At 42.6% G+C, this 19,238-nt stretch overlaps 1 protein-coding gene across 1 annotated transcript; it reads right to left on the bottom strand.

Annotated features, from left to right (window-relative positions):
* Positions 1-15,355: 15,355 nt before the first annotated feature.
* On the bottom strand, positions 15,356-16,294 carry LOC117885613 (olfactory receptor 10A7-like). The gene has a single exon (XM_034786894.1). It carries the CDS (start codon positions 16,292-16,294, stop codon positions 15,356-15,358), a length of 939 nt encoding a protein of 312 aa, XP_034642785.1.
* Between the last annotated feature and the right edge of the window lie 2,944 nt (positions 16,295-19,238).

Raw genomic sequence — 19,238 nt, 5'->3', positions numbered from 1 at the left:
AGGGCCAGGGGTCCCGGGAGGAGGCAATCAGGGGACAAGGAACGGGGGGGTTTGGATGGGTTGGGGGTTCTGAGAGGGGCAGTCAGGGGGCAGGAAGTGGGAGGGAACAAATGGAGGCGGGGGCCAGGCTGTTTGCGGAGGCACAGCCTTCCCTAGCTGGCCCTCTGTGACATTATTGACATAAACTGGGACCATATAGATCATTGTTGCAACCAAGGTCCTGTAGTGGCACCCAAATCTTGTATAAAGGGGGTCAAATGGGGTGTCTAAGACAAGGTTATGGTTTACTGGTTATGATTATGCTGTCTATATGTGTGTATCAGTTTTGTAGTTGAAGTTATGAATATTGGCTCTATACTGTCTGTATGGCAAATTGATGCTATGCTTCTGGGTGACATCCCAGACAAGCTGAAATTAGCTCTGCCTAGCCTGCTTGATGGCCCATTAAGGACCATCAGCTATACAATGGACTCATTGAGAGAAGGCAAATATGCCTTCAGACTCAGCAAAGTATGCAGGGACTGGCCCATGTGACTCCAGACTCCATTTTGCTGTAATTTTCCACAGTAAGAACAAAGAGGTGTTCTTACACCTGGAAAAGACTATATACGGCTGATGCCTCATCTCCATCTTGTCTTCAATCCTGCTTCTTATCTCTGGAGGAACTTTGCTACAAACTGAAGTTCTGAACAAAGGACTGAGGACCCATCCCAGCGGGGGATGTATTCCAGAGACTTGATTTGAACCTGCAGTTTATTCCATCACTGCTACAAGCCTGAACCAAGAATGTTGCCATTACAGTATGTAATTGATTCCATTTAACCAATTCTAACTCTCATCTCTATCTTTTTCCTTTTATGAATAAACCTTTAGATTTTAGATGCTAAAGGATTGGCAACAGCGTGATTTGTGGGTAAGATCTGATTTGTATATTGACCTGGGTCTGGGGCTTGGTCCTTTGGGATCAGGAGAACCTTTTTTCTTTTATTTGGGTATGGTTTTCATAACCATTTGTCCTCATAACGAATGGTACTGGTGGTGATACTGGGAAACTGGAGTGTCTAAGGAAATGGCTTGTGAGACTTGCGGTTAGCCGGTGGGGTGAGACCGAAGTCCTCTTAGTCTGGCTGGTTTGGTTTGTCTTAGAGGTGGAAAAACCCCAGCCTTGGGCTGTAACTGCCCTGTTTGAGCAATTTGTCCTGCGTTGGCACTCTCAGTTGGGTTCCGCCAGAACCGCATTGTCACACCCTCCATACAGTTTCTCTATGCCGATGTGGCCCTTGGGCCAAAAAGTTTGCCCACCCCTGAGTTAGAGGCCTATGTCCTTTTGTGAATTTCTTTCAGCTCCCTGAGGAGCTGCACATGGCTCAGACCTATTCTACAGATCTAGGAATATAAAAACTTACACAAGGATTTGAAGTCTATGGCAGTACTTTATTGTTTTTAACATGCAATATTGTCACTTGACAGAGAAATTGCCATGGCATATCAGTCCTATATTCCTTCTAGTCCAGGAACCCTTCTCCAGTGTTGGCCAATATCAGCTGCTTCAGAGAAAGGACAATTATAGGCTAAACCATGAGGAAAAATTCATTCTAGCCCAAGCAGTCAGTGGGTTTCTCATGTCCTGAAGGATGAAAGTCTCTATCAATGATAAAAACATTTTAGAATTTTGTAAATCTCTATGACTGAATAATCTCCCGAGCTACTGATATGAACAGGTATGATTAGAGTGCCAACTAGAGAGAGAGAGTGGTGATAGTAATAGGCAGAGAAAGAGAGAGATGGACAGACAGACGACCTAGTCAATTAGATGTCCAACCAGATATCTCAAAAACTCCTAGTTTTATAGCTGGATAAAAAAGAAAAAAGAAAAACAAAGAAATAGCTTGTCGTAATTCTGTAGTTTTTGTTGTTGCTCCTGTTTTTTGTGGAAATTAAGAACAACCCTGACACACTATGTTCTGTCTCTATGTTGAAATGTAAGGCTCATTTTGTGAAGAGTTTGTGGCCCATAGTCCTTCTCAAGGATTCTTTTACATCCTTGTTCCTAAGGCTGTAGATTAAGGGATTCAACATGGGGGTGACAAAGGTGTAAAACACGGACACCACTTTTCTTGGGTACAGAGAAGATAGCTTATGGTTGGGCATACATCAAAGCATGGGCCCATAAAGTAAAGTCACAACCATCATGTGGGAGGTGCAGGTGGAGAAGGCTCTGCGCCTGCCTGTGGAAGAGCGACTCCTGAGGATGGTGGAGATGATATAGACATAAGAGATTAACACAATTGTCAAGGCTGGTTCCCCACTTTGAACTTTAGGGTACAAATGTAGGGGCCTGCATGAAAACTTTTAAGCTTAACTACCAGCTTAGCTTTGGTTCGGCTGCCACCATTTCAATGGATTCCATTCCTGGGAAACCTTGAAAAACCTTCACCAAATCCCTGGTGAATACAAATCCAAACCCCTTGGATCTTAAAACAAGGAGAAATTAACCATTCCCCCTCCTTCCTCCCACCAACTCCTGGTGAATACAGTTCCAACCCCCCTGGGATCTACAACAGGGAGAAATTAACCATCCCCCTCCTTCCTCCCACCAACTCCTGGTGAATCAAGATCCAAACCCCTTGAATCTTAAAACAAGGAAAAATCAATCAGGTTCTTAAAAAGAAGGCTTTTAATTAAAGAAAAAGGTAAAAATCATCTCTGTAAAATCAGTATGGAAATAACCTTACAGGGTAATCAAACTTAAAGAGCTCAGAGGACTCCCCTCTAGTCTTAGGTTCAAAGTACAGCAAACAAAGATAAACACTCTGGTAAAAGGTACATTTGCAAGTTGAGAAAACAAAGGAAAACTAACACGTCTTGCCTGGCTATTTACTTACAAGTTTGAAATAGGAGAGACTTGCTTAGAAAGATGTGGAGAACCTGGATTGATGTCTGGTCCCTCTCAGTCCCGAGAACGAACACACTCCCAAACAAAGAACACAAACAACAGCCTTCCCCCCGCCCAAGATTTGAAAGTATCTGGTCCCCTGATTGGTCCTTTAGGTCAGATGCCAGCCAGGTTACCTGAGCTTCTTAACCCTTTACAGGGAAAAGGATTTTGGAGTCTCTGGCCAGGAGGGGTTTTATAGTACTGTACACAGGACAGCTATTACCCTTCCCTTTATAGTTATGACAACAATCATGGCAGTGCTCAGGTATGTTAGCAACAAGAAGAAGGTCAGGGAAAGTATGGGACCCTTACAGAATGACGGAGGCAAACTAGTGACAGATGATGTGGAAAAATCTTAAGTACTCAATGTTTTTTTTGCCAGGGTCTTCACAGACAAGGTCAGCTCCCAGACTGCTGCACTGGGCAGCACACCATGAGGAGAAGGTGAGCAGCCCTCAGCGGTGAAAGAACAGGTTAAGGACTATTTAGAAAAGCTGGACATGCACAAGTCCATGGGTCTGGATCTAATGCATCCGAGGGTGCTGAGGGAATTGTCTCATTTGATTGCAGAGCCACTGGCCATTATCTTTGAAAACTCATGGCGATCAGGTGAGGTCCCAGACAACTGGAAAAAGGCAAATATAGTGCCCATCTTTAAAAAAGGGAAGAAGGAGAATCCATAGAGCTACAGACCAGTGAGCTTCACCTCAGTCCCTGGAAAAATCATGGAGTAGGTCCTTAAGGAATCCATTTTGAAGCACTTGGAGGAGAGGAAAGTGATCAGGAACAGTCAACATGGATTCACAAAAGGCAAGACATGCCTGACCAACCTGATTGCCTTCTATGATGAGGTAACTGGCTCTGTGGATATGGGGAAGGTGGTGGACGTGATGTACCTTGACTTTAGCAAAGCTTTTGATACAGTCTCCCTCAGTATTCTTGCCGGCAAGTTAAAAATGTATGGATTGGATGAATGAACTATAAGGTAGATAGAAAGCTGTCTAGATAGTCAGACTCAACAGGTAGTGATCAACGGCTAAATGTCTAGTTGGCAGGTGGTATCAAGCGGAGTGTATCCCTTCATCTACAGCCTTAGAAACAAGGAAGTGAAAGATTCTTTAAGAAGGATTGTGATCAAGAAATGTTTGAAAAAATGAAGAGTCTTTGAACATAGAGATGAAACACAGTGGGTCAAGGTATCGTGCACTGCAATGACAAATTCTGACCAAATATTTATTTTTTATTGGGCGTAGTTTTTGTGCAAGTACAAACAAATGAATCGTTGCAATCCACAGTATCTATCTATCTATCTATCTAGGAAACCCTGAGCCAGACCTCTGTCAGGCCAGCTCCAATCGGGAAAGGGGAATTAGAGCTCCTTGAGTAAGCCCAGGCCTAAGTGCCAAACCGGGAACAGCTGCCAACATCATTAGCTAAGGGCTATATAAGGGCTTGCAGGAAGGAAGCCAGGGAGAGAGGAAATGGAGGAGCCAGGGAGTTAGAGGCTGCTCTCCCCTGCTGACTGCAGAAGCTAGCAGTCCCTGAGGCTGTGAGCCTGATGCTGTCTGTAGCTACAAGTTGGTGGGAACTTGTACTGTAAATAAAGAGCACGGGTGATTGCACCAAAGCAGAGGCCTCTGGCTGGTTTGTGGGTGCAGAAGTGACCGAAGATAGAGGGACCCACCTGCACCCTGTTACAATGCCACTCTTATTGATAATTAAAGTTGCCAGCATGTGGCACTCGTGTTCTCATTCATAAGCACTGATTTCAATGAGAGTTAGGTGCCTAAATATCTTTTTGATATATTGCTGTTACTCTCTTGAGGAGTCTTACTGTCTTCAGTTGAACAATTAATATTGGTAGTTGCTAAGCCAGGGATTCATAATCTGGCTCTTAGTTCATTTTTTTGTTGATCAGTTTGAGCTCAGTCATGCTGCCATTGAAGACAGTGTGAATGTTGTCACTGATTACAAATGAAAGAAGAGTATCAGTTATTACAAACTATTATTCACACGGGCCAATTCCATATCTTACTATCAGAGACAAGAGAAATTGAGCCAGTGTTCTAGATGTGAAGGGTCAGGCCTAGTGGTTGTAGCAGTGGCAGTCAGGCCTAGTGATCAGTATGGAGGCAGCTAGGACAGGAACTGGAGCCAAAAGTCAGAGCTGAAGTCAGGAGTAGGTTTGGGACAAAGCAAGAATGGGCCTGGGAGCCAGGCTGGAACAGGACCCGGGCTCGGAACAGAGCTGGAGTCAGAGCAGGGCTGGAGCAGGCTAAGGTCTGTGGAGTCTGTCACCACTAACAGGCAGAGGAGAGTGCCAAGTCATGAAGCTGGGCAGACTGAGCTGCTGTTCCTCCTGTGGGGCTTATATACCTGCCCTTAGAGTCACCAGCCCAGCTCCTGGCTTGTGGATTGGCTGGAGGCTAGCACAGGAATGACTCCTCACCGCATGGGGCTTAATCAGGCTCTAGTTCAGGAATGACTCCTCACTTCACAAGTTCTGGCCCCTTGGCCTGAGCCAAAGCCCACTGAAATCAATGGGAGTCTGCTCTTACATTCATATATTCCAAGGTCAGAAGGGAGAATTATGATAATCTTTTCTCACCTTCTGTAGAACACGGGCTAGAGAAAATTCCCATAATTCCTAGAGCAGATATTTAGAAAAACTTCCAGTCTTGTTTTTAAAAATTGACTGTGATGGAGAATCCACCATGATCCTTGGTAAATTGTTCCAATGGCTAATTACTCTCAATATAAAAAAAAAATTATGCCTTTTTTGCAGTCTGAGTTTGTCTAGCTTCAACATCCACCCATTGCATCATGTTATATCTTTCTCTGCTATATTGAAGAGCCCATTATTGAATATTTGTTCCCCATGCAGATATTTTAGACTGTAATCAAGTCACTCCTTATCATTCTCTTTGTTAAAGTAAATAATATAGTGTCTCAGGTACCCCATTAGGACATTTGCATAATAATAATAATAATAATAATTTGGAATAATAATAAGTTCTAATAGTACCAGCAATCAACAAATAGTATTCAAAGAATAATTTAGTTAGCATAGTTTTGTGTTTACAGATTGGCATCTGCTTGTATTTATTCATGTTTCAAAAATAACTCCTATGAATAATTCACAGACTGTAGACAATGTGAGAAGTTTACATTGAAATTTAAGACATCTTTGATAGTTTTATTGATAACAGACATCACATGCCATTATTTGCTCATCAGGTGGGGTTTGTGGGAGAATGAATACACATTTCTTATGTCTTTGATGAATACCTTGACCACTAAGTTTATGAGGCTTATGAGGGAGCATCCTACCACTACCATCATAGTGTTTACCTCCTGTGGTTTTGGAAATATTTTACTTCGCTTTTTGCAAAATGCCTGAAAGTCTAAACCAAAATTTCCAGGTTGCTACAGAACCAGCTTTGCTTTGATATTACCACTGTTTTGAGGTCAAAACTTCTTTGACTTTTCAATCTCCAAAAAATGTTTTAATGTTATTTTCAGTTTGACCTTAGTTTATATTTTACATTAAACGTTAGTTTAATTTTTTTTAATAGCTAGTGAACCAAAAAAGTTCATTATTCACCCAACTCTACCTATAACGACTTGGCCAGTAAGAGTCCTACAGGTTAGATCTCTATTCTATTCTATTTTATTCTATTCTATTCTATTCTATTCTATTCTATGCAAGCACTAAAAAAAAGATCCCATTACCATTGTTACTTGAAGTGCCTGATAAAATTGGGTAGAAGGATGTTTTAATTGAGATGTTTATACCTCATTGACGTATTAAGTCCCCAGGTGCCTACTGAATCTCAGTATTGACGTTTCAGGTCTCTGATTGTGTATTGGCTGCCAAGTACGAAAGACCAACTTTGGACTCTGATCTTTTTGTATTGTATCTCACCAAATGTTATCAGTCCTTTCAGTAGAGCTCTTGGACAATATATATTAAATGAGCCAAGAGGGACCCCAAAATACAATTACCCCCCTCCTCTAATCATTGAGACCGCTTCCCATCTAAAATTAGCTTGGAACCGAGAAGCCCTGAATTTTTTCTCCCCCGCTCTAACTCATTGCTTAGCTCTCTCCATCTCAGTGCCAAGAACAAAGCTCACCAGCCACGGGATTTCCTCTGCTTTGGAAGCCAGTCCAAGGTCCAATTCTTCCACAGTGTCCCAATCAGCCTTCTTCTGCCATCGCAGCACAGGAGGGAATTTGCAAAGGCTCTAATGTTGGCATCAATTGAACTGATCCTCCATTTACCATTCTGTGGGCCAAACATCCTGGACAATTTCTACTGTGATGTCCTACAAGTCATCAAACGGGCCTGCACTGACACCTACCTCTTTGATCTGCTGATGGTGTCCCAAAGTGGGATGCTTGCCATAATTATCTTCATTTTCCTGCTCATTTCGTAGACCATCATATTGGTCAAGATCAGGACACAACTCGCAGAAGGGAAGCGCAAGTCTCTGTCCACCTGTGGAACCCAGATCATCGTTCTGTGTTTAATATTCATCCTCTTCATCTTCATCTATGCTCGGCCTTTCCAGAAATTCCCATGGACAAGGTGGTCTCAGTCCTTTAGCCTGTAATCACCCCGATGCTGAAACCAATGATCTACACACTGAGGAACGCCAAGATGAAGAAGGCCATAAGGAGACTGGTGAGCAGAATGCTCTTCTCAGGGAGGGAAAGAAAGACATATTTTTTTTAATTATCACTTCTTTTTGTTATTATCAAGATTCATAAACTTGAACGGTGTTAACAAATTTTATTCAGAATCTGTGTTTGTTCTCTTTATAAGAGGGAAGTGTTAGTACCATTATACAAGGCACTGGTGAGACATCATCTGGAATACTGTGTGCAATTTTCATCTTCCATGTTTAAGAATGGGAATGGAATGGAACACGTGCAGAGAAGGACTACTAGGATAATCCGAGAAATGGAAAACCTGCTTTATGAGAGGCAACTGAAAGAGCTTTGCTTATTTAGCCTCACCAAAAGAAGGCTGAGGGGAGATATTATTGTTCTCTATTAATACATCAGAGGGATAAATACCAGGGAGGGAGAGGAGTTATTTAGGTTAAGGGCCAATATGAACACAAGAACAAATGGATATAAATTTGCCATCAACAAGATTAGGCTTGAAATTAGGTGAAGGTTTCTTACCATCAGAGGAGTGAAGTTCTAGGACAGTCTCCCAAGGAAAGCAGTGGGGGCAAAAAACCTAACTGGTTTCAAGATGAACTTGATAAGTTTGTGGAGGGGATGGTATGATGAGACTGCCTATAATGGCATGTAGCTGATATGCGACTGCTAGCAGCAAATATATCCAATGTCTGGTGATGGGACTCTAGATGGGGAGGGCTCTGAGTTACTACAGAGAATTCTTTCCCAGATGTATGCCTGGTGGGCCTTGCCCACATGCTCAGGGTCTAACTGATCACCATATTTGGAGTCAGGAAGGAATTTTCCCCTGGGTCTTATTGGCAGAGACACTGGGGTTTTTTCGCCTTCCTCTGCAGCACAGGGCATGGGTCACTTGCAGGTTTAAACTAGTGTAAATGGTGAATTCTCTGTAACTTGAAGTCTGTAAATCATGATTTGGGGACTTCAGTAACTCAGAGAGAGATTAGGGGTCTGTTACAGGAGTGTGTGGGTGAGGTTCTGTGGCCTGCAATGTGTGGAAATATTGGCACGGTGACTGCACCAGCCCAGGCTTGCTCAATAGCAGCCTATTGCTCTTTGTTCATTGCAGCTCTTCTACCTGAGAAAGGTACATGTTACCTCACTGAAGGACCATCACTCAGAGCCATCAGGAGTGAAGTTTGGTTGCCTTTCACCTATATGCCCTGCTGCATGGAACAAAGATTTTGCTGTATAGGAAGTCTGCAAGTGGGTGCTGGGGGAACATGATTGGTAGGTCTGGAAGTCTCACTTTTAGCTCATGATCCTTAGACAGTGGACGAATTTAAGTGTAGCGTCCTGCCCTGTGTCGGGGGCCAACCATAATCACATGTAAGAAGGACTTGCGGGAGTTAGGGTTATCTATCTATCTATCTATCTATCTATCTACCTATCTATGTGGGGGGTTCTCTATTCTGGTGTAGAGTTCTATACTGCAACCCATTACTATGCTATCTGAGCACCTTCCACATAAAATCAGTAGCCACATCAAAATCCCTAGTAGACCTTATGGAATCACTAGCTCTTCTCCTCCCACCAGGGTAAAAATTCTGTTTGTGGTATCAGTGCAGTTACTTGGTTCTTGCTTCCTTTTCTGTTTTCTTTTATGATTTTATTTTATTTTAGTGCTTTTTACTGGTGCTTAGTGCTTTTAGGTAGTGCTTTTTTCAGTTGGTGGGTTGATTTGTTTCTTCAGGAGGTGGAAATGACAGGGGAGATGCTCAGTAGTTGGGTACACAGTGTTGTCAATGTGTCTCATCTGTTGGGGGTGCCCATATGTAATCTCTTTGATGCAGTTTTCTTGTGGGCTACAATTGGGATTCTGGGACCTGGTGCATCAGTTGTGTTAGATGCTACACTGATGCATGGAGCATAGAGAGAGATCAACATGGAAAAGGGCTTGCACAGAGAAATGATGCAGTGCCATTGTCCACATCACCAGTGCTACAGGGTATTATCGAGTGGAGCTCCCTGTCAATAAATAATTAAAGTGGCATTTGAGCAGGGGACTGGATGCTGAGTCTGCCATCTCCTAGGTCAATTCTCTAACCACTAGGCTAGAGAGTCATCTCTCTCTTTCTCTCTCTCTCTCTCCCTCCCTCCCAATGATTCTTCAAGTCTTTACCCAAAGTGGAAAAGCTTCAGCAGGCCAGATTGAGGGAGCCCCATATCAGAATGTCCCACAGTTCAGTGGTTAGAGCATTCCCCTGGGAGGTGGCAGATCCCTCTTCAGCTCCCTTTTCCTCATCAGGCGGAGGAGAGATTTGAATCAGGTGAGCACCCTAACCCCTTGGCTGACAGTCATGAGAGAGGGGCTCTTCCTTGTAGGAAAAATAGGCCATATGTGCCTGACCCTAGGAGAGAGTGCCCAATTGTGGATCGTAAGCCAAGACAGACGCCTCCCACCAGCCTGGACTGAGGCACCTAACACTGTGGGATCAGCACAGCTTAGCACATACCCCTTCTCCCTCCGGCTAGCTTAGGTGCCTCCCCGTCCAGTTTGCTGGCTTTTGAGGATCAAAACACCCAGCTTTGCATTCATTGCTACCTACATAGGGACCATTCCCCCCTTTTAGGCCACTAGTGGCAGTGTTGGACTGGGGCACCTGTGTGTAGTTTATGAGAGTGGCCATACTGGGTTGGACCAATGGTCCATCTAGCCCAGTATCTGTCTTCTGACAGTGGCCAATGCCCGGTGCTTCACAGAGCATGAAGAGAACAGGGCAATCATTGAGGGATTCATCCCGTTGTCCAGTCCCGACTTCTGGCTGTTTAGGGATGCCCAGAGCACGGGGCTGCATCACTGACAATCTGGGCTTATTGCCATTGTTGGACTTATCCTCCAAGAACTGATCTAATTCTTTTATGTAACCAATTATACTTTTGGCCTTTGCAACATTCCCTGTCAACAAGTTCCACTGGTTGACTGTGCATTTTGTTTTTTGTGTTAAACCTGCTGCCTATTAGTTTCGTTGGGTGACCCCCGGTCCTTCTGTTATGTGAAGGAGTAAATAACACTTCCCTATTCACTTTCTCCACACCATAAATGATTTTATAGACCTCTATCATATCCCCCCTTAGTCGTTTCTTTTCTAAACTGAATAGTGCCAGTCTTTTAAATCTGTCCTCATTTGGAAGCTGCTCCATCCCCCTAAACATTTTTGTTGCCTTTCTCTATACTTTCTCCAACTCTCCAACTATTTTTTTGAGATAGTGTGATCAGAACTGCACTCAGTATTTAAGGTGTTGGTGTACCATGGATTTATATAATGGCATTATTATATTTTCTATCTTATTATCAATCCCTTTCCTAATAGTTCCTGTTAGGGGGCTTATTCCTTCCCGCTCTCACTTCCCTGGTCCTTCTCGCATGAACACAGAGCAACAATACCCAAAGTCCAAAGGCGCAAACAATTTGATGTTTATTGGGGTCAACTTCCAGCAAGCATGATTCCAGTTTCCTTCCTCAGTGTCCCCCTTCCCAACTCTGACACCACAGAGCCTTGCCTATGTCCCTGTTCCTGTTCCCATTCCCTGTTCCCATTCCCCCTTCCCATTCCCCCCCTTAACAAAACATGATCCCAATTCCCCACCTGAGTCCCTGTTCCCATTCCCCCCCTTTACTTCCTGATTGACTGCAGACTATACAGTAAAACTTGAGTTTTGCTTAGCTATACCTTAACCAATTATTTTACTGAAATTTAACTAACCAATTTTAACATACTGTAACACGGTTATTTAACCAATTATATTTCACCACCTTAATTAGTTTATACCCAACAAAATTAATTATACAGCAGACAGAAACCATCACAGAACCAGACAGAGACCATGCAAATAAACATACAAAACATTACAGAAGTGAGGATTTCACAACTACATCTATACAGACTTAAGGGTTTTTCAGCTGTGTCTATTGATAAGTGAGTTCTTACCAGACAGAAAACTATCAAACTAAATTTCCTTTTACATGTTCTAGGCTCTTTCCTTTTTCTGGAGGTGATCGGAATATCAGAACACAATTGTATTCCTAACAGCCCAATAGCACCTTATTTCCATGTGACTAGTTTGGGATGTGAGGATGTGACCGGTCACTTCTCAGCTTATGGCTGCCTCTGCTGCTTAGCCAAAGGCCTTATTTAGCCTTAGAACAGAGCCTCAGGGCAGGTCTTCACTACGGGGGGGGGGGGGCGATTTAAGATACGCAAATTCAGCTACGCGAATAGCATAGCTAAATTCGACGTATCGCAACCGACTTACCCCACTGTAGGGACGGCGGCAAAATCGACCTCTGCGGCTTCCTGTCGACGGTGCTTACTCCCACCTCCGCTGGTGGAGTAAGAGCATCGATTCGGGGATTGATTGTCGCGTCGCGACGAGATGCGATAAATCAATCCCCGAGAGGTCGATTTCTACCCGCCGATTCAGGCGGGTAGTGTAGACCTAGCCTCAGACTGTCACAGTACGAGAAGGCCCTTTCACAGAAGACAGTGATTTTGATTCTTTCTTTTATACATCTATAACTAGCTAAGTGATAAGAATACACCTACATTCCTAAAGTATAGGCCTTTACAGACAGGCCTGAATATCTATATCCTAACAGTTCCTAACATTCTGTTAGCTTTTTTGACTGCCACTGTACTTTGAGCAGATGTTTTCATAAAAATATCCATGATGACTTCAAGATCTCTTTCTTGAGTGGTAATAGCTAATTTAGACCTCATTATTTTGTATGTATAGTTGGGATTATGTTTTCCAATATGCATTACTTTGCATTTATCAACACTGAATTTCGTCTGCGATTTGGTTGCCCATTCACACAGTTTTCTGAGGTCCCTTTGTAACTCCTCACAGTCTGCTTTGCACTTAACTATCGTGAGTAAATTTGTATCATCTGCAAACTTTACCATACCAGTGCTTACCCCCTTTTCCAGGTCATTTATGAATATATTGAACTGCACTGGCCCCAGTACAGATCTTTGAGGGGCCCCGCTATTTATCAATTTCCATTGGGAAATTAAACATTTATTCCTATGCTTTGTTTACTATCTTTTAACCAGTTACTGAGCCATGAGACGACCTTCCCTCTTATCCCATGACTGCTTAGTTTCCATAAGAGACTTTGGTGAGGGACCTTGTCAAGGCTTTCTGAAAGTCCAAGTACACTATATCCACTGGATCACCCGTGTCCACATATTTATTGATATACTCAAAGAATTCTAATAGATTGGTGAGACATGATTTCCTTTACAAAAGCCATGTTGACTCTTCCCCAACGTATTGTCTTCATCTATGTGTCTCATAATTCTCTTCTTTGCTACAATTTCAATCAAACTGCCTGGTATTGAAATAAGGCTCACCAGCCTTTAATTGCCAGGATTGCCTCTGGATCCTTTTTTTAAAAAATATCAGCATTACTTTAGCTATCCTTCAGTTATATACTATACCACAGATAGTAGTTCTGCAATTTCATATTTGATTTCCTTCAAAACTCTTGTGTGAACACCATCTGGTCCTGGTCACTTCTTACTGTTTTATTGATCAATTTGTTCCAAATCCAACTCTAATGACACCTTAGTCTTGGAGAGGTCCTCAGATTTGTCACCTAAAGAGAACAGCTCAAGTGTGGGGATCTCCTTCACATCCTCTGCAGTGAAGACTGATGCCAAGAATTCATTTACATTCTCGCAACAGCCTTGTCTTCCCTGCCTGCTCCTTTAGCACCTCGATCATCCAGTAGGCACTGGCTGTTTAACAGGTTTCCTGCTTCTGATGTGATTACATTTTTTTCTGCTAGTTTTTGTGTCTTTTGCAAGTTGTTCTTCAAATTCTTTTTTGGCCTTCCTAATTAGATTTTTACACTTGACTTGCCAGAGTTTATGATCCTTTACATTTTCCTCACTAGGGTTTGATTTTTGCCTCTAACTGTCTCTTATATTCAGCTGTTTAGCCATGAAAGCATTTATGGTCCTCTTATTCTTTTGTTTTGTTTTTAATTTGGGATGCAGATATAGTTTGAGCATTTATTATGGTGTTTTAAAATAGTTTCCCTGCAGCTTGCAGGCATTTCACTCTTGCGACTATTCCTTTTAATATCCCTTTAACTAGCTTCCTCATGTTTGTGTAGTTCCCCTTTTTGAAGTTAAAAGCTACAGTGGTCGGTTTCTTTGGCATTTTCCCCCCTACAAGGGTTTGAAATTTAATTACATTGTGGTCACAATCACCGAGCATTTCAGCTATATTCACCTCTTGGACCAGATCCTGTGCACCACTGAGGACTAAATCATGAATTTCCTCTCCTCTTGTGGGTTCCAGGCACATGAATACATTTAAAAAATCTGGCCCCTCATCTCTTTGTGCCCTTTGCAAAATGGGGATGGTGACACTGAGTCTAATAAAGTGCTTTGAGATCTCCAGCTCAGTATTATTATTCTCGGAAAGTAAAAACCAGGAAAGGAGAACACTCGTAACTCCCCAGGAAATGGGTTTTGAATCCTGCAGGACTTGTCAAGATTCTGATTTGTTTTTTCCTGTCCAAAATCAGGACAAAAATGCCGAAATCTCAACAATGTTCATGAACAGATAATTGGGCAAAGCAGCCCAGAGAGGTCCCATCCAAATGTTCTGCTTCAATAATTTTTGTAGTTTAAGGCAAGAAAGGAACATCTGATCATCGAGTTCAGACTTCTGTGTGTCACAGGGGATTCAATTGCACCCAGTTACCCCTATGTTGAGCCAAAAGTCTTTAGTTAAACCAGAGCATTTCAGTTCTTGGCATACTATACTGTTGTGAGACACAGGCAGAGACCAGGAGATACCCCAATGCCTGAGGCCCCTGTGATGGCACATATATGAATAGCTGAGACATGTTCAATGGGTCCCACCATGGGACCCACACCCCAGGCTGCTGGGGAAAGTTTCATTTTGATCTTTTGAAAAAATTTTGCCCTGTTCTTTCGTATAAATTAATGGAAATTCCAAATAGAAAAATCTTTCAAAATGGGACATTTCCACCAATTGGAACCTTTAAAAAATGGAAACAGGAGACTCGTGCAAAAACAATACTTTCCCGCAGACCATTTTGGTTTCAGTGAATCATCATTTTCTGATTAACAAAACGTTTAATGGGAAAATTCCAGTACAGAGGCTATGATCAGCCTATTGACTTTAAATTCTTCATCCGCTCTTAGGCTTCAATTCTGAAAGATGAGCCACCTAGGCAGAGTCATGTGGATACCTTAAGATCAGGGGATTCTCCAACTTTTTCTTCAGCTCATAGGCCATGTCAATAGAGAGATTAACTTGTGAACACTTTCCCTCTCATTCATGATCATGCCAATTTCCTCAACACCCAAGCACGGCTATGATGACCATGTCCCCTGCCCGTTCAACTTCACAGGAAATCCCGGCAGAAGCTACAATAATTGTGTCTATGAAAAGGTTACATTAGGAAAGTATTTGCCTCTGGATTACAGTTTAAACACTATAGGCCAGTGTACAGGGCCCTGCTCTGGGAGTCATGGCATTACAGCAGAGTGATGCTGGGCAAGAAGAAAGGCCCAATCAAAGACATTGTTAAGATTGCTATCTTCACAATTCTGTTGAGATCTGGGCTAAGTTATTCAAAGTGGCTTAAAGAAATTAGGTACTGATCTGCAAATGGGAGTTGGGTGCCAAACTTCCATAAGCTGCTCTGAAAATGACAGCCTAAACCATGCCTAAACTCTGCAGCACAACTTTCCTGAATGTCCCCTTCACCTCTTTGTTCCTAAGACTGTAGATGATGGGGTTGAACATTGGGGTGATAACTGTGTACATGAGAGACAGAACTTTATGGAAGGCAGGGGATCGCTCCGCTGATGGCACCACATACATAATAATGATGGTCCCGTAATACAGACTCACCACCAGCAGGTGAGAGGCGCAGGTGGAAAAGGCCTTCTGCCTCTCAGCAGAGGAGGCGATTCTCAGGATGGCCAAGAGGATATGAATGTAAGACACAACAATAAAGAGGAAAGGAGCTAGGGTTACCAGGGAGCAGGAGAGCAGAACAATCATTTCCACCAGGGAGCTTTTTGTGCAGGACAATTTGAGCAGCTCCTCCATGTCGCAGAAGAAATTATTAATTTCATTGTAGCTGCAGAAGCTTAACTGGGGCACCATCCCCACTACTAAAGCAGTGGCTGAGAAACCAGTTATCCAGGAGGCAGATACCATCTGAAGGCAAACCCTGAGGTTCATCATAACATTATAGTTGAGTGGGTTGCATATGGCTAAGTAACGGTCATAAGCCATGACTGCAAGGAGGAAGCACTCAATGCAAGCCAAAGCACTGAGGAAAAATAACTGTGTGATACAGTCCCTGAATGAGATTGTCCTGTCTTCTACGAGGAGCCCAGACAGCAATCTGGGGACACTCACTGAGGTATAGCAGGTCTCCAGGAAGGACAAGTTCCCCAGAAAGAAATACATGGGGGTGTGAAGGTGCTGATCAGCCACAACTAGAGCAACAATCAGAAGGTTCCCAGCCAAGGTCACAATATAGATCACTAGAAAAACCACAAAAAGCAGAATCTGAACTTCGTTCAGGTTCCCAAATCCCAGGAGAATGAACTTGGTGATGGATGTGTGATTTGTCCATGGCATTTGTGCCATGTGTTCTCTGGAAGGCAAGAAAGATAGGAAGAAAAATTAGCCTTGTTATTCCATCCCTTTTTATTGTATTCAGTATTTACTTAGGGCTAGATTGTCAAAAATGTTTAAGGGCCTAAAGATTCAGTTATTCTTCTAGAGAAATTTTACAAAGGAACTTCATAACCTAAATCACATTGATTTTAATGGATGTTGGGTGCCTAGATGCTTTTAAAAGTCCTACTAGGCACCTAATACCTTTAAAAATCCAACCCATGACCTGTTTAATTCTATTAGTGAATCCAGCTAGGCACCTATCTGCATCCATCTTAAACAGAGATTCTGGCCACAAATGGGAGATTAAGTGCCTTGTTGAATATGTAGTTTACTCCTCATGTCCCCATTCTTCTCGCTGGGCTGGGATCCCTCATCTGGACTACATCTTCCATAATGCAGCATGAGAGACCATGATGAATTATGGGAGATGTAATCCAGCTGCAGATCCCAGCCACAGAGGAGTTGGAGACACAAGAAGCAAACTACAACTCCCAGGAGGCAACTATTTTATGCCCCGTTTAAAATATTTTGATGACAAAAAATGAAATTTTCCACTGAAAAGAGACACATTTTTGAAAATTAAAAAAAATAGTGAAAACCCCAATATCCCATTGGAAAACACTGTTGAAGGAAAATTTTCAGCCCTAGATTTTCAAATAACTGAGATTTTGGTCTATAGGACTTGCTGCTTTAGCTCCAGTCTGATCAGTCAGAACATAACATATGAGCTTAACTACATGACATGAGCATTTAGAAAAATGCCTGCATGGAAGTATGAGTCTATCCCTTTGCCCTGCAGGTGCTCGGCCCTGAGCTCAGTTTACCTCAGAGAAAACAGGATCCATAGCACCATTTCTTCGTTCAGAGACCTTTGCCCCCAGCCCCAAACTGCACATACCCTCTGATCTGGCTGCAGATGTGTCCCTGCTAACATAAGCTGTGACATTGAGACCTGAGCAGCTGGGATATTAACTTGTGATCAGGGCTTTGCAGATGAGAGTATGCAGATACAGGGAACAAACATCTGCTCTCTCTCAAACTATCATCCACCCTACTCAAGTAAATGGACTTAAAAGGATTGCAAGTTACAGCATACATAGTCTGAACATAATAAAATGTGTATAGATCCACATGAACAATAAGGTACAATGCTGCCTTGGCCCCAAGTTGATGGACTGGATGGGTAGCTCAGTCTATTAACCTTAACGAGGTGAAAGTGAAGAGGAGACTTGACCATGGTACCTAAGTACCTACATAGGGAGGACGTTTCTGATCAAAGAGGACTTTTTAGTCTGACAGAAAAAAAAAGAAAAACATCAAATGGCTGGAAGCTCATTTAGGTTTTTTTTAACAGTGTAGCCTAGAGGGTGGTTAGGTTAAGAAATAAGTAGATGTTAGATTTTGGGTCTAAGTCAAACTAAGTGTAGAGGAGAATGGGAAACTGAAGCTGTTGGTGTGAGAATGTTAGAGATAAGTTGGAGACAGAGTGTTATGGGAAATAACAATGACATGGCCCAGGGCTATGTTACTATTATGGTTTGGTTATAACCGGTTTAAGCAAAGTTTGTAATCAGTGGTTTTGAGAAGTGGGAAGGTTTTATTAAATGTTATGTATATTGATATATGGGAAGAACATTGGCGAAGCTCTTAATTTATGTAATGTGAAATGTAAAGAGCCAATGAGAAGGTGGCAGAAATATAATTATGGTAAAGGACAATTAAATGTTAATTAGTATTATAATGGAGTATTAAAAGAGTAGCCTTGCTACATTGTGGAGATCTGCAATTAACATCCAAAGGCTTAAACCTAGAGGCTTGAACCTGAAAACTAAGTGGGGTTTTATTGAACCCTTATCCTTAACTACTTAATATTAACTGGGAATGTTTCAGCATAAAGGCTACAACATTGAGTGTAACTAACCATCAGAACAACTTACCAAGCAATCTAGTGGATACTCCATCACTTGGAGTCTTTAAATCAAGACTGACTGTTTATTTCTAAAAGATAAGTTCTAGCTCAACCACATGATATGGGCTTGATGAAAGAGTTATTGTGTGAACTCCTCTAGCATGTGTTATGCAGGAGCTCAGACTAGATGATCATAACAGTTACTTGTAGCTTGAAATCTACGATTATGTGGCCTAATATGTCTCTTTTTCCCTAACATCAATTATCCTATGATAGTTTCCTGAGAGTCAGTATGATCCAGGGGGATTGATCACTGCTCTGAAAGTCTGGCAGGCAGGAATCCATTCCTGGCCTTGTCACGGACCAGCTTCATGATCTTGAGGATGTCACTGCCCATGTTCTGCCTCAGTTTCCCCAAATCTACAATGGAAGTTCTTATTTTGCGACTTAGTAGGGAAGGGAGAGACTTCGAAAGACAGAAAAAAGGATGTAGAATAGGTGCCTAATCCTGTTCTTGTGCCTCTAAAACTATTCCCCCAAGGAGCTCTAGAGAAAGGCTAGGTGTTATTATTGCACACAGGAAAACAAATATTTCATGTGTGGCCACTAGCTATATACATATAGCCACCCTTTCCCTTGTACTTATCGCTGTTCAGGACTAGCTGCACCTTTGACATACATCAGTGCAGATGAGAGGCCTTGAGCTTTTACCTCTCTGGGGTGGAAACCTGCAATTCTCCCTCTCTTTAAACCCTGTCCTGAGTTACAGCACCTGTTTACAAGCTGTGAGTGCTTAGCAGGCCTGACTAGGTTCCTCTGCCTTTCCAACACGTCCCCACAGGAACTGTGACTGGATGAACACAGTGACCCTGTCAGGGCTGTATCCCCACTTTGAACTTTAGGGTACAAATGTAGGGGCCTGCATGAAAACTTCTAAGCTTAACTACCAGCTTAGCTCTGGTCCGCTGCCACCATCCCCAGAATTCCTATGCC

Source organism: Trachemys scripta, chromosome 12 (assembly GCF_013100865.1).
Source record: "Trachemys scripta elegans isolate TJP31775 chromosome 12, CAS_Tse_1.0, whole genome shotgun sequence".
Taxonomy (NCBI): Eukaryota; Metazoa; Chordata; order Testudines; family Emydidae; genus Trachemys; species Trachemys scripta.
Note: the sequence above shows the minus strand (reverse complement) of the source record. Positions and strands in the feature narration are given on the sequence as shown.

Bases quoted from the DNA above. Each gene is read 5' to 3' on its own strand.
- LOC117885613 (XM_034786894.1), bottom strand. From the start codon at position 16,294: ATGCCATGGACAAATCACACATCCATCACCAAGTTCATTCTCCTGGGA.